The following is a 24,430-nucleotide window of genomic DNA, read 5'->3' as shown; positions in this document are numbered from 1 at the left end:
AAGGCACATGAAAACATCTAGCCAATCAGGGACCAATGAATGCACCCAAAGACACATGGAAACATCTAGCCAATCAGGAACCACTGTTTGTATGCAAAGACACATGGAAACATCTAGCTACTCAGGGACCACTGTACGTATATAAAGGCACTCAGGAACATTGGGCCAATCAGGGACCATTGTATTTATGGAAAGGCATATGGAAACATCAAGCCAATCAGGTACAACTGTATGCATGCACAGACATTTGGAATTATCTAGCCAATCAGAAACTACTGTCTGCATGCAGAGACACATGGAAACATCTAGCCAATCAGGGATCACCATATGCCTGCAGATAAACATGAAAACATCTAGCCAATTAGGGACCACTGGATGCATGCAAAGACACATGAAGACATCTAGCCAATCAGAGACCACTGTACACATATAAAGACACCCAGGAGCATCGGGCCAATCACGGACGAGTGTACGCATGCAAATACACACGGAAACATCAAGCCAATCAGTGACCGCTTGCTCCAAGGCACTCAGTGAAATTCACAGCAATGCTTGCTCCTAGGCAATCAATGAAATTCACAGTAATGCTTACTCCTAGGCACTCAGTTAAATTCACAGCAATGCTTCTGCACATCTAGAGCCTTGCGCATCTTCACCAGGTGGTGGGAACCGGTAAGGTCCTGAATGAATCAGACACTCATCTAGAGCCCTGCATATCTTCACCAGGTGGTGGGAACCGGTAAGGTCCTGAATGAATCAGACACTCATCTAGAGCTCTGCACATCTTCACCAGGCGGTGGGAACCGGTAAGGTCTTGAATGGGTCAGACACACATCTAGAGCCCCGCATATCTTCACTAGGTGTTGGGAACCAGTAAGGTCCTGAATGAATCAGACACACATCTAGAGCCCCGCACATCTTCACCAGGCGGTGGGAACCGGTAAGGTCGTAAAAGAATCAGAAACACATCTAAAGCCCTGCACATCTTCACCAGGCGGTGGGGACCGGTAAAGTCCCGCATGAATCAGACACACATCTAGAGCCCTGCACATCTTCACTAAGTGTTGGGAACCGGTAAGATCCTGAATGGATCAGACACACATCTAGAGCCCCGCACATCTTCACCAGGCGGTGGGAACCGGTAAGGTCCTGAATGAATCAGACACTCATCTAGAGCCCCGCACATCTTCACCAGGCAGTGGGAACCGGTAAGGTCTTGAATGGTGCAGACACGCATCTAGAGCCCCGCACATCTTCACCAGGTGTTGGGAACCGGTAAGGTCTTAAATGAATCAGGCAAACATCTAGAGCCCCACACATTGTAACTAGGCGATGGGCACCGGTAAGGTTCTAAATGAATCAGACATACATCTAAGCCCCCGCAAATCTTCACCAGGCGGTGGGAACTGGTAAGGTCCTAAATGAATCAGACATACATCTAAGCCCCCGCACATCTTTACCAGGCGGTGGGAACCGGTAAGGTCCTGAATGAATCAGACACACATCTAGAGCCCCGCACATCTTCACCAAGCGATGTGGGAACTGGTAAGATCCTGAATGGATCAGACACACATCTAGAGCCCCGCACATCTTCACCAAGTGTTAGGAACCGGTAAGGTCCTGAATGGATCAGACACACATTTAGAGCCCTGCACAACTTCACCAGGCGATGGGAACTGGTAAGGTCCTAATTGAATCAAACACAAATCTAGAGCCCCACATATCTTCACCAGGCGGTGGGAACCGGCTAGGTTTTGAATGGGTTAGACACACATCTAGAGCCCCGCACATCTTCACCCAGTGTTGGGAACCGGTAAGGTCTTAAATGAATCAGACAAACATCTAGAGCCCCCCACAATGTCACCAGGCGATGGGGACCGGTAAGGTTCTAAATGAATCAGACATACATCTAAGCCCCCGCACATCTTCACCAGGCGGTGGGAACTGGTAAGGTCCTAAATGAATCAGACATTACCAGCATTCAAGGATGTGAAGACGCCTTCCAATGTGTTCACAATGATACCTGTGTTCCTTACTGTTTTAGTGACAGGACATCACCCAACATGCACATTTTAAATGTGGCTAAATAGGAGACTATGGCTCAGCGCTAGCCCAGTTTTAAACTTTGAGACATGCGATTCAAAGTAAATCTTCCCATTCGCTGTCTTCCTGCTTGCTGCCCTCTTCCTCTTCTCAGCCTTACCTCTCCGCTTACCTCCTTTTTCCTGGACTCCCTGTCTTGTTCCTCGCCTAGATACTGTCCATGCCCTCCACTCAACGTGGTTAGTCCCTGCATTGCAACTAATCCTACCCTTAAGATGGCTTTCTCCTTTGAGACAGCATTGTGGCAGCGCTATACCCTTCTGCTGGAAGGCTGCTCTGAGATATCCCAAACCTGGGATTCCTGCCTGTTGCATGCGCCTGCAACTCAAACTGTTGTCCCTCTCTGGGCACTGTCTAACCGTCCTTTGTAGACCTATCTGTGTTGTTCCGCTCAAACCTTGTAAAGCACTCCATGCTGTCCACCTGGAATACATTTGCCCTATCTACAAAATGAATTAAATATACTTCAGTGACTTTGTGGACAAATTCACAACCAGAAGGGCTGCTTGCGGCTAGCGACCTGGTGGCACATCACACCGGTGTGAATCGTGGAGAATTTGGCAGCAACGCCCCAATGACTGCACAGATTTACAGGACTATTCGGAAGCAAAATGGGTCCACTCAGGAAGGTATTCCATAGTTCATGGTATGGACCGTGGGAGGGGGTTTTCTTAACCAGAGGTGTGTCAACCCATAAACCATGGCAGTGGCAGCAAAAGGAAGTCTGAGACCTATGCGGCGACCGCTAAAACAAAGTGGCAATGCCGCATAAACTTCTTCTTGCCCTGGAAACACCTACGTTTGCCCTTGCAGTTGGATTGTTTTTGAAAAGTATTTTTAATTGTATTGTTTAAATACATCAATTTGCAGGATTCACGCTCTGGGTGTGACGGTGATGACATATAATATGTAGTAGCAATTGAGTTAGATTGAGGCTCCCTGAATGTGATCTTTTGCATTGGGGTATTCTGTGATTCCACTCATGCTTTTGTTAATGAAGGAACAATGTCAGTCTGCGATTAATCTTATTTCTATTTTTTGATATTTTTAGTAGAACAGGACTGATGGTTTACTTGTGAATTCTAAGTTATAGTTAAAACAAAATACATTTTGTATATAGTGTAATGGTTTTATCTAACTAAACTGCAAGTTTTATTACCGGGGACTTCCTGTATATCTGATAGACTACAAATGATTCAGAATGCGGCAGCCAGACTGATCTGTAAGGTGCCTTGCCGTCACTCCATCTCTCTCCAGTTGAGAAGCCTTCACTAGCTGCCCGTCATCAGGAGAATTGTATTTAAGGCGCTCACCCTGGCTTACAGAGCTACCAGGGGTCGAGGCCCGGCATACCTGAGAGTCAGACTGCAACACTACCAACACGACCGGGCCTTGAGATCTAACCACCTGAAGCTTTTCACCATTCCCCGCTTTCGTAAGGCAAGGGTGGGCGGCAGAGCATTCGCGGTAAGGACCGCACACCTTTGGAATGCCATGCCGCTCCATCTCCGATTGATGGAACCAGAATCAGCCTTATTTATTTATTTATTATTATTTTTTGCACCTTTTATATAGCGCAAACTCGACCCAAAGGTATTGGAACGCTGTACATGAGCACCGTATTTACATTACATATTCAGGCACGGGGCGATTAAGTGATTTTCCCAGAATCACACTCTATACATTTCTAAATAAATAAATGTATTTAGAAGCCTTCACAACCGGGGGTTGTGGGCACATAGGGTACAGAGCTAGAAAACATTTTAAAAATAAAGAGGTTTTAAAACACACAAAATGAAGGAAATATTGCTTTTAGTGGTCAAGATAAATCTTAAAGTATAATTAGAGATACATATTTTTCAAACATATGAAAATTCTAATTTATTCATTCAAAGCATATTCCCTTTCAGATTAAAAGTATTAATTTTCAAATTTATTGACTCACATGTATTTTTGAAACCTACTGCTTTACTCACTTTTCAATTTAGATTTTTCACTTAGATCTGTGCTTCCACTGTTCACCAGGACCCCACTCTGCCCAAAGCTTTGTAATATCTCTGTGGCAGCCAGCCTAAGTAGAATTGTAACAGCATCTCGCCAAATAATATAGAAGGGGTGGTTGTGTTATAATTTTGCATTACGTCATACACCGCAGAGAACACCTGCTAGCATAAAGTAAATTGAAACCTTGGGCCTGATACACAAACTGCATTTTGTAGTACGTAAAGTAGGACTACAACAGTTCAACTCACATAATCAAAATACAATTCACAAACCTATAGCTGGAGGCCTTTGCCTCGACCTCTTCTATCTTTTCTTTGCAAAGATCTCCACAAAGGTGGGGGAGATCTCCTACCACGTAGGTATACTCTGTAGTAGTAAATTTGGAACAAGCTAGTGGAGTGGCGGGAAAATGGGGAGTTAATTACTACTAGATGGGAGGTATTTAGGAACATGGAAGGAGGGGGTTGAGAGGGACATCCTAACACAAAATGCACACCCACTAAAGAGTAGGACAATTACAATTCACAAACTACACATCTAAATTTACCATAGCCCTAAAGGTGTCAAAACAGGCTCAAATTTTCAACCAAGCCTTGGAGTAAGTCACGAACCACCTATGGACAACCACTAGTCTTGCAACACACTTGTGTTGAAAACAATGGAGACAAGGAATTAAAATGACACCCTTAAGTAACTATTATTAAACAAAGTAAATTGGTTTCATACTTAAAATTAAATACAGTTGCAGTGTGCTTTTTTGGTTCAATGTTAAAGGTAAGACTGGGATGCTTATTTTATTGCCCCCACTGTCTCCCACTTTCCTACGAATTGTCCCCTTCTTCGATTCTAGCGACCATTTTGTGAAGCCATTTTGTGAAGCCATTTTGTGAAGCCATTTTGTGAAGCCCAGCTAGGAAAGAACACAACGCCTGACCTCACTCTTGAGGCCACAGCTTGCAATGTATAGGCAGTCGAGTTACCTGAACAAGTCATGGCGGCTGCCATGTTCGTGCTGCAGTATGCCTTCGTGATGGCCTCCACCTTACACCCAGAGTTGTTCTTGCCACCTTTGCACTTGACTTCGTTGACCCACTCATTGTCGTCAGATCCCGCCTTCTCTCCGGGGTACGTATTAATCATGGACCCGCAATTCAGTTTAGCGCAGACAAACCCGCCATTGTCCTGCCACCATTGGCTGCGGCAGACTTTCCGCCAGCGATATTGGAAGAGCACCTCCACCATCCCAGCGCAGCGGCTGCGCCCATTGACCAACCGGTACTTCACACTCCCTTAAACAATACAAATTGAAACAAGATAGAGAAAGAGATATAAGTGATGGAAAAAGGTGTGGCTGCAGCGGAACACTGTGCTGAGCGTGTCAGCTCCCTCAAATACTGGGTCACATCATAAAATACACATTTTCATACCTCAAGTGGAAACACAACCAGGATATCTTCCCTGGGAATGTCATCAACCTACCCCGTTAGGGACATGATGGAGCAGGTAAAACAAAATTTTGTATACCCCCTCTAATTTGCATGAAATTAATTACGTAATCATTCTAAAAATTTATTTACATAACATGTTTGCAGTAGAAGTAGTATTAATCAATATTTGCACCTTGATAAACATGTATACACGTGGGAATAAAGTGCAAATTGCATGGCTAAATTAAATAATTAACAATGGTAAGCAAACTAACCTTAGATTGTGGTGAAATAGTAAAATTGCATGATTTATATTGCTTTGTGATTGAATTGTGGCTGAAAGTTATCGTATGGTAAGTATTATCGCTTTAAATGTCACTGCAGCAAGGAAACAATTCTAATATATAATGGGATTAGTGCTGGTTTGAACATTAGAATCTTCATTTCTACATATTAATTGCAGCTATGTCTATTTTAGCTTAGTTAATGTTCGGGCCTACTAGGTCACAGTACTCAAGATGGCGTTCTCTGAAGCAGATGCCACCCTGTACGCGCGATGATTTCTGCGCATGCCCTGATAGCTTTGGGGATCACAAGGCGACATGATATCCTGACATCGTGTTCCTTGCCAAGGTCGATGTGTTGGGGACTTGACCGCAAGCCAGAAGATGACCACATGTGAACCAGAGAAGAGACACAGAACGAACCTGTCAATAGGACACTTTTTCCTTAAAAAGTTACATCTACTGCTCCAGGTATGAGAACTGAAGGGAACGTGACAATTTATGAACTTTGTGCAAAGTCACTATACAGAACCAGTTTGCTCTGGGAAAGTGCAATGAACTATTGATAATCCCGAACTGTCCAACCAGAACATTTGGTCTGCCCCTAAAGTTGCCATGTTTTGTATGAAGTAAGGAAAAAAGGAGACATAAGAGCCCCTCATCCGTCATCGCGGGCGCTCTTGTTCTTGTTCTTGTTCTTCTTCTCCTTCTTACTTCGTTTTTGGTAGTTGTCATCCTTTTTCTACGTTCTTTGGGAGATAATTTGCAGCTGCAGTGGGTTGGAGTTAGTGGATTCGGAAGGAGTTCAAGAGGTCCAGTTGGAGTTGCGGCTACGTTTGTCTTTGGGTTATTTCCTATGTGGTCGACTTGAAGCTATTCGTCAACTATTATTGGTAAATGATTTACTGAGAATTTTTATAAAAATTCATGAATTAATGAGATTTCTAAATGTTTAATTACTCTTTAATAAATCTGAATTCAAATTATGAGTTGTAGTATATAGATGTAAGGATTAAAGAATTGCTAAAAAAATTGCTAGATAAGCAAAATTGAATTAACAAGAAATGAGTTTGTGGTTCTTGAATTAATCACTGAAGATATCAAATGTTTTCTAGACTTGAATTGTGTGTTAGCTGGTTCTAATTCACCATCAACCAGTCCAACTAGCTTACACTCATAACTAGTGCTGTGAATTGGGCCATTGTGTGTTTTTTCAGGTCCATAAAGAGGCCACTGCTTTTTGTGTAGTCCGTTTAAGTTATCTCCTACCCTCTGTCGGAGGCACCCCTTGCATAGGCACAAAAGTTGTCTTTTTTTTTTTTTACAGAGTTTTATATAGCGGAATACATTATTTTATTTTGATTTTTTAAAGATATATATTCTCAGCTGCAGTATATGTACCACTGTTTGGTTCTTTTTGAATGCAGTATCTATAGAAGTGCAGTTTGAGAATAACAATGGGTTTACTCTTTAATGGGTGGGTGTCTGATCCTCCCTAAACTCCTCCTTAGTCCTACATATACCCCTTCCCTGTTAGTAGCAATGATTGAATTTTCCAGCCAGTCCCAATGGTCTCTCCCACATGAACTACTAAGTAGTAAACTTACATGTGTGAGTATCTCCCCACAGAAAACATAGGAGAGAGGGGGAGATTTCCACTCACAGGTTTGTGAATTGCATTTTGTAGTAAGTATGTAGCACTACTGTAGTATTAGTTTACCTACTACAAAATGCTTTGAGTTTGACATGGTGGACATACTGATTTCCCTAGCATTTGTTTTTTTCTCTTTAATATTTCATTTCATTTTTTTACAAGTAAAAGCAGGGCTTTTCTAATCATGACTGCTAAACATGTCCAGTCACGCAATTGCTCTTCTGCCTGTCATAGGGAAGAGCTGTTAAGCGCTGGGAAATGGCATTAACAGCGCAGTCGTAATCACATGTGTCATAAGACGCATATGCCTTTACCACGCATATTCGTTTACCATGCATGCCTTTACAACGATTTCTGTAGTAAAGGCAGAAAAGGCATATGCGTGGTAAAGAGAGTCAGCGCTCTAGACTTCGAGCAAATGGGCGAGGCTGGGAGGTGTTGGAGACTTCCTGCCCGGACTTCCTGCTTCCTTTCTGCCTGCCTGCGGTTTGGTGAGTAGCTTTTTGGCCAGCGTTTGGGACAGGGTAGTTTTTACGGCTGGGGCGGGTTTTCAGGGCGGGGGTTGGGGTAGTTTTTATGGCTAGAAGCTGGTTTTAGGGCTCAGGGCGGGGGGCTGTGGTACTTTAAGGGCTGGGGTTGGGGCAGTTTTAAGGGCTGGGGGCCGGTTTTAGGGCTTGGGGTGAGGGGCTGGGGTGGTTTAAGGGTTGCGGTCAGGGTAGTTTTAAGGGCTGGGGGCCGGTTTTAGGGCTTGGGGTGAGGGGCTGGGGTGGTTTAAGGGTTGCGGTCAGGGTAGTTTTAAGGGCTGGGAGCTGGGTTTTAGGGCTCAGGGCAGGAGGTTGGGCTGTAACCTTTAACACTCATTTGCCTTTACCAATCACACCTTTACAACGAGATTCTTTGTAAAGGCATGTGTGGTAAAGCCTTGCATGGTAAAGAAGCGGTTGTGGTAAAGACCACTTTGTTAAGGCATGCAAAGTAATTGTATGCATTGTTCTGTCATACAACCTTAGGCGCCACATCAGACACTTGGTAGAGGAGAGTGAGTGTGCATGCCACTAGGATCACTTTGGCAGACCTTCCTCTTAGCTGTCTGTGAGTGAGAGAGGTTGCCATCCTTAGTTCCCTTCATGCACCTCGCTGCCCAGTTATTGGAGTAGGGAGCTCTCCAGGGTGCCTGGAGGAGGACCACAGAGGATCATCACCTCCCCTCCCAGTAAGTGCTAAGTGGAGCTGGGGTAGATGCTTGTTATGAACAGGTTATAGCTTACGCCCTACTTTGAAGGGTGGATTGTATGCTGGTCAACTGCTTCTCTCTTTCTCAATCTACTGCATGTGAATGATAAATTATAAAATATATTTGTAAAGCAGTCATTTAAGTTTTTTAATTAGGTCACAGAATGCATGTTAAGGGGTTCAATTTTGTCACCTTGGCCATGTTCTGCTTTATCAAGTCTTCTAGCTCCTGTTAGGACTTTATATTTTCTTTCCTAGGTTCACGTTTGGTTACTGAAAGGTCTTACAGCCGTTCAGCTGTAGGAGGAGATTTCATACTCTGTCTGCTAGGCACCTTGGTGTTTCTATAAGCCTTCTTTCATGTCTATGCATTCATGATTGCGAAGTGCTGTGGGCACCCAAAGTCTTAGCAGCATACATTTAAAGAGCAGGATAGAGCCTGTGAGTGTGTTTCTAGAGCTCTACTGTTGTTGACCCTTGTACTCACTCTTCTAAGTGCCATATGCCTTCACAGGAGAAGACAACAAGGAGGAGAGAGGTGCACCTGGGTGATCCCAGAACACATCCTGGCTCATCTGAAAGCCAGATTCAGACTTTGATCAAATCTCTATTAGAGGTGCTATAGAGATCCATACCTTAGCCCTTGTTGAGGTTCCTCTGAACTAGGAGTCTATTCTGTCCTTTCCCTCTTCAGTCTTGACTGAGCAGATTTTTTCCTCTAACTTTTGATCTTCTGGGCTATCTTCAGAATTTCAATAAGATGAGGAACCTGAACCGGTTCAGAGAAGCACGTTTATTCAGTGTTCTGACTTGCCTGCACTCTACAACTTCAAATGGAAGATGAGATACCCGGTACCCGTACAGACATGTTCCAGCAATTCTGATTGTTCTGCCCACCCAGACTGGCAGTGAATAGAGAGGCTAAGGATTTGCTTCTTCGTGAGTGGAAAAATCCAGACAAGGCTGCCGTGCCTAGGTTTCTCACAAGACACTATCCATTGGTTAGGGGTGAACTAGGTCTTCCTGATGCAGTCGCCCTTGATCATATGTTGGCCAATTCGGCAGGAAAATCTTCAGTGGTTATAGAGGATGTTCCCCTTAGTGATGTCGTAGACAGACATGTGGAGGCAGCCCTCAAGAAAGGTTTTTCAGGTCTGTGCTTGGCTATCAGAGAAGCCGTCTATATAGTTTATCCCTTATTATGCAGTTTATTAGTTACAAATGTCCACTTTATGGTGGCAGTAATCAGCCTGGGTAAGGTTGTGCAGAAAATTTAGTTAACAGGACTTTATGTAAAGTTTATTTCTCTGTCACATACAATGAGTTAAATAGCTACAGCCGTTGGTACAAGTGCAAATGCAGCAGCCAGAAGATAGAACTATCTTGAAACACTGAGGGAACAAAGAAAGGCAGCCCTTCTGAACCTATTGTTTGGTGGTTCATCGCTATTTGGAGGTCAGCTGAAAGAGCTAATAAAACAAGCTTTCAGAAATCCGGAGCATGCTCAGGTTCTTACATCGGTGGAGCAGTCCGAGCACTGCTCATGGACACAACACCATTGACGATCTCACTCACCAGACCAACAGATTGTTTTCAGTCTTTCTGCAAGACCAAGTGACATGAGAGATCCTCTTTACCTTCCACAAACCAGCGTCAGCAATTCTGAGTATTCCAGTCCCTTGCCTATTCCCGAGCCTCTAGGTACAGGAGGATGACGTTCTTGATTTTAACAATAATGTGAAAGTTCAATTATAGTTGTTTGGGTGCTGGATATAATCGGGCATGGATATCTACTGGAATTCTAGTCACTGCCTGCAGGTTCAGGCACTATGCACAGTACCTTGCCAACCGCCCATCCAAGCAACTAGCCCTTTGTTGAACCTGGCCCTCTCGGCAGGGTCACCTCCAAACATTTTGCCCTCACCCCTCCTGTGTTCTGGACCCGCTTTTGTTGTCTTAAGGCCTCTGCACACGTTACCACTGCTAACCTGTGCTAAAGTGCTTGTGCTCTCTCCTTTAAACATGTATACAGTGGCTTGCACCTTTAATGTACTTGTAAGTACTTTGTAAAGTGGTACTACACGTACCCAGGGTCTGTAAATTAAATGATACCTGTGGGTCTGCAACACTCATTATGCCACCCACTTAAGAAGCCTTTTTAGACATGTCTCAAGCCTGCCATTGCATTGCCATTGTTTTTGAAAAATAAGATAAGTTCTCCTGGGGTTATGAGTTTAATATCCAAGGAGACATACTGGTTTTTTTTGTTGCTGGGGGGCTGCTGCACTCCCTGCAGCCCCACCACAACATAAAAAAATGCTTGGTGGTGCCCCTGACCCTTTTACGGACATCATCAAGCTACAAATAAAAGTGTATACAGCCCCCGCACGCATTACGTGGCGCTCCTTCAAGGAGCAGTGAATAATAAATGAGCGACTCTTGACCTCATTTATAAAAATATTTTTGTGGGTTCCTGGTGCCCAGCCGGGACACGCATATTTAAAGTTTTGCTTAGGGGCCATAGAAGGAGCCCCACGAACACTGTGGTCCCAGCTGGCTCCCCAACCGACACCCATAGTGGGTACCAGACAGATCCAGCAATTTTTTTAAGTGGCTGTCCAGTGCTCACTTGGGGCACCCATAGCTCAACTTTTGTTGGGGGCTGCAGGATAAAGGGAAGCTGGACCTTTTTAAAACATTTTGGTGGATGCTCCAGTGTCCATCCGAGACACCTGCGATTCCGGATATGTTAGGGGCTGCGGGGGGAGGGGGAGCTCCAAGGTCCCCGCCGCCCCAGCCAGCTCCCCTTACAACAGGCAGCCATTTTTTGTTTTTTGGGTGGGTGGCCAGGGCACCCACAATACTTGGCACATTGGGAGCTGCTGGGTAGCCCCTTCTGCCCCTGCCATCTCCCCAACTAGCACCATACTGGGTGCTGGGGAGAGCCAGCACCTTTCCTTTGATCTCGTCCGGGCAGGAGCAACATTTTTATCTGCTCCTACCTGGATGGGAGCAAAGTTCTGTTCCCTGGCCGTGAGAGTGCGGACACGGTATGCCGTCACTCTCCAGGCCAGGGAATCAGAACCACAGTGTCCCGAGGCAGGTATCTCCAGAACACTGTTAAGTATGGGGCCCTAGGTATGGGGTCGCTGGGGCTGAAATCAGCTCAGGGAGGGGGACGCGCGGTCTCCTTCCCTTTTTAAATAAATTCATCCTAGGGGATGGAGTCTCTGGGGCCTGAATAGTCTCACCAAGGGGGGGTGTACACCCCCTCCTCTTTTATGTTTATGGGGGCCCAGAGGATGGGGTCCTCAGGGCCTGAGTAGGCTCAGGGATGGGGCCTGCATACCCCCTCCCTTTGAAAATCACTTGTGCTGCTCCCCGGCCCATTCCAGGGATTAATTTTCTAAATGTGCAGATCGGCTGTGCCACAATTGTTTTTTTTAAAACTATGATTTTGGCCTCAGTGGGGTTCTTCTGGGGCCCTTCTCCCACCAGGCCTAGGATTGCAGGGTATCCCTACCCTGCACCCCTATATCTTTTTTTATCCTTTTTTATAGAACTTGGGACTGAGTCAGACTCCTAAGCTGGTTGTTAATGTGGTGGCAGCCATTCAGATCTGTTGGATAAGCGGACCCTCCCTGGCATGAAATATATCAATGTTTTAATGCTTAATTTCTCTATACTACTAAATGCATTTACACCAAATCACAAAAGCACGCTCTCTAGACCAAGATCTAGCTTACTGCCAAATTTGGTGTAATTCCTAATGCTTTTTGGGATACCCCTTTTACTTGCCTGAGGTGAGACGAGGTGGATGAGACTTTTTTTTGGTACGTTTTATAAAGATTCATCAAACGATGTCAAAGCAAACCAAAAAATGCTTTTGCTGTGGAAACATGATCTTAACTGTAACTATGCAGTGGCAACGGCCACTGTGTTATATAGAGACCCAGTGGAAGGCGCCAGCTGAAACGCGTAGGTCGTTTCATTGTTTTTTTAAAATTGTTTTTGTGGCAAGAAGAAAATTGATTGTCACCTAATAAATTTCACTATACCTGGCTGCCGAGAAATCTGTGTGCCGCTGTATGGTGGTTCGGGAGGAGAATGCAGTATATATATATATCTCAATCACCTACTGGCGGTAGCCAGTAGGTAGTTATAGTTTGGATCATGTTTCCATAGGTAAAGCGTTTTTTGACTTGCCTATATCTTTAGCACCGTTTGAAGAATTTTCACGAAATTAAAAAAAGTGCCCCGGTTATTCTTGTTGTGCATGGAAAGTTTCAGGGCAATCTGTAAAGCAGGGGCCTAGAATAATGGGGGGGTCAAAAAACGTGTGTTTCCCATGTTAATTCACATAGGAATTTTAGACACAACTACTGGCGAACCGCTGAACGGAATTACACCAAATTTGGCTGAAAGGTAGATATTGGTCCAGAGAAGTGCCTTTTTCTGATTTGGTGTAAATCTATTCAGTAGTTGTGGAGTTTTAAAAAGAAATCCAAAAGGGACCGGATCCGACAGTCCTCGTGCTGAAATCTGATTGGCTGTCAACACTTCGACCAGGAAGTGCCAAGTCCCACAAAAAACGTTTTAAAAAAAGAGAAGGCGGCGGGGTAGAAATACCCTGACTCTCTAGGCCTCTTAGGGGGTCCCAGAGGGATATACCCATTGACAGACCCATACCAGTACTCACACAACCAATCATCCATACAGCCACTCACACATCCACACACTCACTTATACATCTGCTGACATACCCAGTTATTCACCTATACAGCCACTCAAACACCCACTCACTCACCCATACAGCCTCTCAACTGAGCCACCCACTCACCCATACAACCACTCACACATTGACTCACACACCCACACAACCACTTACATACCCATTCACTCATCCATACAGACACACACTCACCCATACAGCCAGCCCCACAGACACTCTTCCATACAGCCACTCACACACCAACTCACTTAACCAAACACTCACTCAAACAGCCACTCACTCACCCATACAGTCACTGACACACCCTCTCATACAGCCACTCAGTCACTCACTCATTCACCCATACAGCCCATGACACACCCACTCACTCACCAATACATCCACTCACAAACCTGTACAGTCACTCAGACACCCACTCACACACAGATACACACATTCATGCAGCAACTCACATAAGCTATGTTAAAAAAAGGAATTACTCATAAGTAGTACACCAAGTATACTAATTTGCCTTTTGTGGTACCTCAGTATATACGTTTAACACTCAAAAACATTTAGAAAATACTCACAATCCCTGGATGATGTCATCAGTGATGTAATTTGAAATGTCATCAGTGATGTCACTGACCATGTCATGAGTGATGTAATATGTGAGGTCATAAGCAGTGCATTGCGGGGACGTACGTTATAGTTAGCTCAGGTAACTATAACTGTTGAATTTCTCTGGTTTTGTATGAGTGAAATGCGAGTTGAGCTATAAATTCCCTGTAACCTTTGTTTTTTAGTGTGTGTATATATATATATATATATATATATATATATATATATATATATATATATATATATATATATATAGTATCCAAGAAAGAAGTGACTCAAACAGATAGATTCACCAAAGAACAAAAATATATTTCCACTACAACGTTTTAGCTTCCGCCTTCCTCAGGTAGTACAAGATGGTTTGCTCTGAGGCTGCACAGATGGTACAGCTGAATTTTCAAAAAGCATCATGAGTGAAGATTCCATTTGGAATGTGGAATCAATGCAGTCCTGAGAGCTCTTGAGATATGCAGTAATCAGGTTGTGTTGTCAGTAGTGTTCAGTCCATCTGGATTCAGTGATTTTAAACGGTACATCCAGAAGTTTTTCCTGGAGCCCAGTAGTTCTTCCTTTGAAACATGTTCCACAGGGAAAATCTTCAAATATGAGAGTGAATGATCCACAAGGTTGAAATTATTGGCTACAGGCTGGTCAATTTTCTTATCAATTATTGCAGATTTGGGGTTCCTGAATCGTGTACGGAGGCCATTCACTGTTTGGCCTACATATTGTTTTTTACAGCTTTGCCGTTGGCACTGGATCACATAAATAATGCACGTTGAGCGACATGTAAGATGCTGCCTTATTGCATAGGTCCTTCTCGTAACAGAACTAGTTACAGATGATGTTTGTAAAAGATATTCACACGTGATGCACCTTTTAGAGTCACAGCAATGAACCCCTGCATTTGTTACAGCTTGCTTGAGTTCAGCTCTCACAATAAGAGATCGTACATTTGGAGCTCTGCGGTAAGCAATGACTGGTGGTTTTGGAAAAACCTTTTGCAATTTTTCACAAGTGGAAAGTAAGGGAAATGTTTTTTGCATTATATTTCTGTAGTTAGGAGCTGATGGATGATAGTCAACTACAAATGGAGTTCTGTCACTTTTGTTTCTGCCGTTGGTATTCCAAATAAGTGCTTCTCTGGGTAACTGCAAAGACTTGTCAATTTGTTGCTGTATGATATGCAGAGGATAGCCTCGCCTTTTCAATAATGTAGCAAGCTCCTGAGGCTATCCTCTGCATATCATACAGCAACAAATTGCCCTGGCTGGCTGTTGTTTTCTTGTGATCCTTCATCTTCAAGTATATATATTTTGTATGTATGTAAATTTGGTACAAATCTGACATCATATATGACAGCGTTGAGTACTATACCTATCACTATAAATGACCATCTAACTTGCCGTACAGAATTCGCTGTTTACTTACTGTGGTGCTCATGTGGGCTCCAGTATATTGGGAGCACTAAGCTCCCAGTACATAAGCGCATTCCGCAACTCATAAGGGCTATTGTTAATTCGGATCCCAGTTATCCAGTAGCCAGACACTTCAAGTTGGTACATAACAATAACCTCAATGCTTTACATTATTCGTTGCTAGCGTCAGTACCAATGCCAGGGAGGGGAGGAAATCGTGAGAAAAGCCTCCGCCAACTTCAGACAAATTACATTCTGGCCCTCGACACCAAGATGCCGAACGGTTTAAATACAAGCGAGGATTTGCACAGCTTCCTCTAACAGTATCCGGTCGCATCCCTCATCACACCTAATGTTCTTCACGTTCATGTATTTGATCATGTTCTAATTATGCTTTGAATCCTTTAAAACAACTACTAGTGTGGATTTTTGATACGTTTTCTCCATTACTTCTTATGCATCATTTGGCTTTTCGAAAAGCTAGTATAATTACTTATAGCATACAGTACGAATTGGTCCTGCACTTGCACTTTATAAGATCTACATTCCTAGCATATATTTGAAACTACGGATAGATAGTAAGAGGAAGATTACCCAGTATAACTGTACACTCAAATAATAACTTGCAGCACTTGCACTTTATCACGAAACACCTTAACCCTTTAACCGCGGCGTTGGCCAACGGACGTGCGCAGCACTACAGAGGTAGTGCTCGTGACGGCCGTTGGCCGACAAATGCATCGAACGGGTTAAGGTAGTATTAGGTGTTTCTAAGCTGCTTCCCAACAATTTTGTATATATTTGCACTAATGATTTGCACTTAGGAGTTTGTTATTTGCACAAAGCACAACACTTTAATATGATTACAGACTATATATAGCAATGAGCAATATCTGCTAAATGCATAATAATAATCCTTCTTAGGAAGGAGCACATCCATGAACTGCTGCTATGTCACGATCAACTAACAGTGATCAATGAATCTTTTAGACAGTAACCTACAGGAAGATGATATCTAATAATATATCAGCACTGGCACTTTATTATTTCTTATAAACTTTTCTAGATACCCTATATTATTAGTGGAAAGTCGTAAGTCCTTTAAATGTGTTTTACATGTCTTGTAAGATTGTCAGCAAAATATGTGATACCATTATATCATGGGAGAGTTAGTATAATTTTGCACAATTAATGGCAGCTGTATTTATTATATTATATCAATTGGTTTCATTATGCGGTTTTAGTTTCATCGGTTTATTCAATGTACTTACTGTATTCTTGATAAACACGCATAAATTGTACTAATGTTATTTATTTGTATGCCATCAGCCTGCTTTCTATGTTCACTTACCAATTTATGGATTTCTAGAGGAATTAGTGCACACACACTATTTAAGTTGTTTACTGTCATGTGGTGAGTCATGTGATCAAGATCATGGTTACGCGATTGAAACGCGCCAATGGCAGGCACTGTGCCTGAACAGCATGGGAGAAATTTGAAATAAAAACACTGCAACTTTGAAGAAGCCGTTGTGAATTTTGTATTTTAAGCGTGAAGAGGTCTGTACCTGGGAGGTCCCGCCGGGAAGGAGACGGGCCAGGAGCGTGTTTGAGTGATATATATATTGCTGCCACAAACGCCGATAGCCTGCCCATGAAGTGTCGGTGCCTGCCGGGGTTGACAGCACCCCCAGAAACGTGTAGAAAGATCCAAGCCAATAGGAAGGAAAAGGCGGCACACGGTGGTTCGGTTTGTTTTTTCACTCGGAATAAACAACTGGTGCTAATTTGGTGTGCCGCCTTTTCCTTCCTATTGGCTTGGATCTTTCTACACATATATATATTGCTACCAACTCCACCAGGTAAGCGTACCCTCAATAGATGACAGCACTCACGGGGGCGAGTTCCAAAGTTTTTATTCACCAAATGAACTTGGGGCACACAGACGCGTTTGGGCAACCGCCTTCTTCGATGTTTGCACAAAACGCCGGAGCTGCGTCCCAACTTGGGCCTCCAGACCCAATTACCAAGCCAGGAATGCACGTATGTAAGGGGTATCACACTCCAAACGCCCCCCCCCCTCGAAGCTAGGCTCCTGCATACAATGAACCTGAAGGAGATTCAGGTCCAAAGTCAATTGTTACCCTGAAAATTTGCGATGGCTTTGGCCCTCAGGACCAATGTTAGGTTCTCCATGAGTCTGACATTGGGCAGGCAGCATGTGGATAAGAGAGGCATAACAAACGAGTCACACCAATGAACCTCCTTTGCTAGAGGAAACCATCCTTGGAAACAGCAGATGCTGGTTGCAGAATCCCCAATACCCCTAGGCACAGTGAAATGCAGACGAGCAACAATCAAACATCTTGAAATATACCATCTTGAACATACCATCTTGAATATACCATCTTGAATATACCATCTTGAACATACCATCTTGAATATACCATCTTGAATATACCATCTTGAACATACCATCTTGAACATACCATCTTGAATATAGTGAGACCAGTGAGTATCTTGATAACACACAGCACGGATTCAGAAAACATCATAGTACTGAATCCGCACTCACTGTTGATAACATCCGACGTAAGTGGATAGTGGCCAAACTACAATACTGGTCCTATTAGATCTCACAGCCGCGTTCGACACCCTGTCTCCCGCCATTTTAACATCTCGGCTTAGTGAGGCAGGGGTTACTGGACCGGCCCTGAATCTTCTTGACTCCTTTCTCCATGGTAGAGAACAGAGAGTAAAGCTTGGAAATTTCCTCTCCCCTGCCAAGTCATTACAATGTGGGGTGCCACAGGGGTCGGCCCTTAGTCCGACCCTGTTTAACATCTATGTGGCTCCCCTTGCTAGACTAGTAAGATCGCAGGGGATGGAGGTGGTGTCCTACGCCGACGACACCCAGATCATGGTGTCACTGGCTCATTCCTCTGTCCATACATCTGCCATTAGCTTTAGGTCATGCATGCAGCATGTTGCAGACTGGATGATCATCAACTCCCTAAAGTTAAATGGCGACAAGACAGAGGTCCTGGTCTTTGGGAAAGACCAAGATGTTTGGTCGAGCGAGTGGTGGCCTATATCTCTTGGCATCTGCCCCACCCCCTCCCTATCAGCCAGAAATCTCGGCGTGGTTTTTGACACCTCACTTTCCATGACGCTCCAAGCAAATAGGACCGTGGCCACATGTTGGGGTGTTATTAGGATCCTAAATAGGATTCGGAGCTATCTTTCTCTCCAGGCCCGTAAGCAGATTGCAGTCGCTCTTGTTGGCTCCAGGCTCGATTATTGTAACTCCTTATATGCTGAGTCCAACAAGGGCCTTATCCATAGACTGCAAATCGTGCAGAATGCTGCTGCACGTTTTGTTCTAGCTCTTCCCTTGGCATCCTCAGCTACGATTGCTAGGAGAGATCTTCACTGGCTTCCTGTTCAACATAGAGTCTTTTTCAAGATTCTATGTCTTACTAACAGAGCTCTTGTGGCTGGCACGGAAGATGCACTTGGGTCCTTGCTTACCCGCTACAGTCCATCCAGATCTCTTCGATCTGCTGGATTATTTCAACTAGTAGTCCCTCGTACTAGACTAGTTAGATGGGGAGCAAGAGCTTTTTCTGTTGCCGCTCCTAAGCTTTGGAATTCCCTTCCAGTTGAGGTCAAAACCCTTCCTTCTTTGGATTTGTTTAAAAAGGCCCTCAAAACTTGGTACTTTACCAAAGCTTACCAATAAGAGATTGCTGGTTTCGATTGACGAGCTGTATTATTTGAGTTAGGCGCCTTGACGCCCATTGGGCAAAGTTTGCGCATAATAAGATTTATTTCATTCATTCATTCATTCATCTTGAACATACCATCTTGAATATACCATCTTGAACATACCATCTTGAACATACCATCTTGAATATACCATCTTGAATATACCATCTTGAACATACCATCTTGAATATACCATCTTGAATATACCATCTTGAATATACCATCTTGAATATACCATCTTGAACATACCATCTTGAACACACCATCTTGAATATACCATCTTGAATATACCATCTTGAATATACCATCTTGAATATACCATCTTGAACACACCATCTTGAATATACCATCTTGAATATACCATCTTGAATATACCATCTTGAATATACCATCTTGAACATACCATCTTGAATATACCATCTTGAATATACCATCTTGAACATACCATCTTGAACACACCATCTTGAATATACCATCTTGAACATACCATCTTGAATATACCATCTTGAATATACCATCTTGAATATACCATCTTGAATATACCATCTTGAACATACCATCTTGAATATACCATCTTGAATATACCATCTTGAATATACCATCTTGAATATACCATCTTGAACATACCATCTTGAACATACCATCTTGAATATACCATCTTGAACATACCATCTTGAATATACCATCTTGAATATACCATCTTGAATATACCATCTTGAACATACCATCTTGAAATAAACCATCTTGAAATAAACCATGCCACACATATTACCTGAACAAATGACCTCTGCTGGGGAGCCTTTTCGGCAGGTGTGCAGTTTCCGTGGTTTGGAAGAACAGTGCCACAAGAACTGAGTGTTTTCCTTGCACTGCTGAAGGTCCAGCCATGCCAGCGGGGCATTCGCATCCCCTACTCCTCTGGACCGGTGGTCCAGTACAGAGCCACATCCAAGCTCCCTACACACCAGTGTGGCGGCTCGCTCGTCCCAGTTCGTGTCACAGACGGTTCCCCATTGGCCCTGATAGTAAATCTCCACTCTGCCTGCGCAGCGATGGCTGCCACCCGCCAGCCTGAGCTCTGGGCTCTCTGCAACGAGAAGAGAGGCTGTGAGGAATGTGCTGCAGAGGAGGGAAAGGCACACAGTTTCATTTGCATCTGCAGGACCTGGAATATTGCACTCCTCACTGTTCACACTGTCCTGGAGTCTCATAACCATAAGCACATTGTAACCATCACTTCTTGTTTGTGGCTTATCTCAAAAGTGTTTCCCACCTTTAGTTTGCAAAGTAAGCAAGTTATTGGTAGACAAAGTTAGAACACTGCATGGTTGGGAAAGAAATGAATGCATTGGTTATGGAAATTGGCCTAGTAGTCAATATGGGAAATTTGGGAAATATGGGGCCATATGTACAGAATTTAGGTATTACAAATTCCTGAATGTGATTCTTGGCGAATTGCAATTAGGAAATCACAATTCCTAATGTACAAAAACATACAAGTTGGGAATAGCGATACCTATTGAGGTCACAATGACCTACCTCATGAATATTAAAGAGGTAGGCTGCCATTTGCGACCCATTAGGATTGGCAGCCATCACAAGGATGGTGGCCTGCTGGGGTCAGCATATCGCCATGTCTGGAATTGCTTTTAAATAAAGCAAACTTTTTTTTAAAAATGCAGCCCGTTTTTCTTAAAGGAAAATAGGATGCATTTCAAAAAACTTAAATTAAATGTTTAAGTTTCATTTTTTAAGAGCAGGTGGACCACTGCATGCTCTTAAAAATATTTATTTCAACATTCACAAAGGGGAAGGGGTCCTGTGGGGATCCCTTCTCATTTGCGAATGGTTATGACCACCCTTAAAGTGTTGGTAAAAAATTTATGTTTTGTGCCCGTAATTTGGTACAAAACATTCATACATAGTACTGCAATTCAATAATTGGAAGGGCCGCCCTAAACACGCCCCTTCCGAATACTGAATCGCTAAACACAAGCTGCGATTCGGTAACATGTTATCGAATCGTAGTTTGTGCTCTGTATATATGGAAAAGCATTTTTGCAAATCGAGCCGTTTGCGACCATAAAAATGCTTTTGTACATATGCCCCCTGTATAAAAAAGAATAAGGACATTGGTTCTGGAAAAGGGAAATGTTTATGAGTTTGTAATCACTGGCTATATCACGTTACTTTACACAGCGGCTTGAACAACATTCCCATATGCCCAGCCACAAGCCCTGCTACAGTTTAGGGAGGAGGTGAAGACACATCTCTGTAAAAAATGGAGTAACAGACCACTTCTTCTCCAACAACCCAGATCTGCTGCCTTTTGGATAGTTTCTTGCTATACACTGGCTCATACATAAATATCTCCATCAACGCAGTAACAACAGCACATGCATACACAAAGTGATAAGCAAAATATTACAGGCTATGTGTTCAAGTCAGTTTGATGACTCTGACTTTTAAGCTTTTATAAAATCTTTATTGTCAGATGCATTCCACATTTCTGGGTTAGGATACTCGGAGGAGAAGCACATTCAGATGGGTGCATAGAAAATGTATGAAGATTTATTTCAGACAGATCCATACTTCAGACAAGGTGAGTCTATGAACTATTGGTTATTCGGCAACAATGCAATTGAAAACTTAAACTACATCATATTTGCTGTTGATGTGTTAGCTTCAGAGAGGGAAACTCTTAGAAGAGATCTTAATTTCAAAGCGGAAACTTGGAAACAAACTGATTATTTATGGTGGTCGAAACAAATTCGATGTAATGCACACAGTAATTCAGCACATTAAAATTGTTATTGTTAAAGCTTTTTCAGGGAAATAAGCGACATTGATGTAAAATATGTAAATCATAGGGTATCATTAAATTAAAGTTTTTAACATTTATTGGACACTGGCAAGAAATAATTAGACATTAATATGGACATTAATGTATGGATTAAATTTTGTGTATATGTGGTTTTGTGAAAATCATTAAATGACCAATTTTAATAGTATAGAATAGGGTAATTGATGATTGATTGTGCTGGAAATTAGGCCACTATAGTGAGGGAATTATGTTTTTTAATCACCCTTACCGGGATCACTTTTGGTGAAGCAAATTATGGTGGATGTTGGTAGAGGAGCAGGCAAGGATGCTGATCGAGAACACCATTGTCACTGTTGAAAGGGGCTTTCATTAGAGGGGACATTGCAGCCTTTCTTGGGATTACCAATAGAGTGGCGGACAACAGGCTGCTTGTTGGTGGGAGACAATAGGGTAGTTGCTTCAGCAGGATTCTGGTGGTTAAAAGCGGACATTTGGGCCACTACTGGCTGGAGCATTATGGTAGTTGGTAAAGAGCGTGACGATGGTTGTTAGCAGAGAACATTTAACGATCGGTATTGGAATGGAATATTAGGATGGTTTGGGGGAAAAGATATAGGAGCAAGTAATGGTAATGGATATCTCAGGAACTTTGTTGCTAGACACTTTTAGGGTGGTTGCAGAAAGAGAGCAGTAGGAAATTGTTGGTAGTGAATCATTGGGTCATATTGGTTTGGGACGTTAAGGTGATCTCTGGCAAGGAAAACGAAAACATTGTGTTATGAAATTTTATAGCGGTGAGCGATGGAATTATCTATAGTAGTCGATGCTGGAATAAATTTCCATGCAATTGTGATAGTGCAGAAGGGAAGAGTTGACTGTTTGTACTATGTGCTTGTGCCAATTCAGGAACAGCAAGAAAATAACTTTGCATAGAACCCCCAGCATCAAATAAACAGCACGCTGCTGCCTTGCCAATTAGATGTGTAAAAGATGGCGGATATCTGCGCTCACCAGTGCAAGGTACTTCTTCCAGTTCTTGCCCAGAATTCGGTGTTTACTGGAGGGGCATTTCCCTTGATAGGTTTGGCTCATACCCGCGACTTGTATGTTTCTGTCATAAGAGCGTTTTCGTGACACTTTGTGATGACATTTATAGACATGAATAGGGCAGCCAAGAGGTTAACGTAGGTGATGTTAGGCCAGTTGTAGCTAGGGGACATTATGATAGTTGTTAGCAGACATTAGGGTGATAGCAGTGTTCCAGCACTAGGATGGTTTTTGTTATGAGATTTGTTAGGTTAGTAAGGAAGTTGTTACTCAAAAAGATCAGGGATTTGTGTCAGTGTACTAATTCTGCAAGATGCTGATGTGTTCAAAACTAAGAATAATCTGCATAAAGGTGATGCTGGTGTTTTTTCTTCATTTCTAATCAGAGAACAAAGGAAAGTTGGTTTTGTCCAGTATTATCAGCTCATGTTCAAAACATTGCACCCCAGCCTCAATGGCGAAGAGTCACCAACATTCACATAACCAAGAGGCACACAACAAGGATATCCACTCTCACTTGGACCACTTTTCTACTGAACCTGACAATCAGTACACATGACAGGAGTTAGGATCAATAACAAACATATACAACTGCCTTTATACACAGAGGATATCTGTCTTTTCATCCTGATTCCAGAAGACACCCTGTCAAATCTGATCCCAGTTGCATAAGATCACTCATCTGTTTCAGGCTATCTTGAGAACATATCAGGACAGAAGAGGGCCCCTGGATATGGGACTAGGGAGAAGCAGACCAGGGGAAAGCAAACATCAATCAAAGTATAATCAACAAGTGCATCTCCTAAAGATCTCAAGCAGGTATGACTCTCTAAATATTCAAGATCATGAGTCAGAACAATTCAGTTTATATTTTACTCTTCAAATATATTCATATAGATTTATCTATTCAAACAGAGATACATGTATGCTCCCTATCAAAGCAAAACCGAAAGCCAAAACAACCACAGACTCACACTGAGAATCAATCATACCCACTCGTACTAAGAAAACACATTCATACCGGACATTAAAAACATTATTAAAAAATTCCATGCATATTATAATGCAATGTCAATTAGCCAATATCCTATTGGTATCAGTTAACATAGTCATATATATAGAGAGAGTGATTTCCTTCTAGTAAGTAATACATATATCAATATATTCAATCTGTTGGCCATGATAGTTTTCTCTGTTAAAAGATAGGTTGAGCCAAACAGAAAGCGTGCGCCGACGTGCGTTTCGGTGACGAGAACACACTTTAGTGGATTATGAAACCTTCATCAGGGCAGTATGTCTATGTTAACTGATACCTATAGAATATTGACTAATTGAT

The 24,430-nt window shown here is 42.9% G+C and overlaps 1 protein-coding gene across 1 annotated transcript in view; it reads right to left on the bottom strand.

The window, feature by feature from the left end:
• The window catches only part of LOC146797027 (scavenger receptor cysteine-rich type 1 protein M130-like), a 253,013-nt gene that overhangs the window by 104,750 nt on the left and 123,833 nt on the right, over positions 1-24,430 (bottom strand). The window contains exons 9-10 of the mRNA XM_085629619.1: positions 19,996-20,310; positions 5,088-5,396 (exon numbers count right to left, since the gene is read on the bottom strand). Coding sequence (XP_085485745.1) covers positions 5,088-5,396; positions 19,996-20,310 — 624 coding nt within the window. The remainder of the gene's footprint in view (positions 1-5,087; positions 5,397-19,995; positions 20,311-24,430) is intronic.

This window comes from Triturus cristatus, chromosome 10 (genome assembly GCF_964204655.1).
Source record: "Triturus cristatus chromosome 10, aTriCri1.1, whole genome shotgun sequence".
NCBI classification, from domain to species: Eukaryota; Metazoa; Chordata; class Amphibia; order Caudata; family Salamandridae; genus Triturus; species Triturus cristatus.
This window is presented reverse-complemented; position numbering and strand designations above follow the sequence as displayed.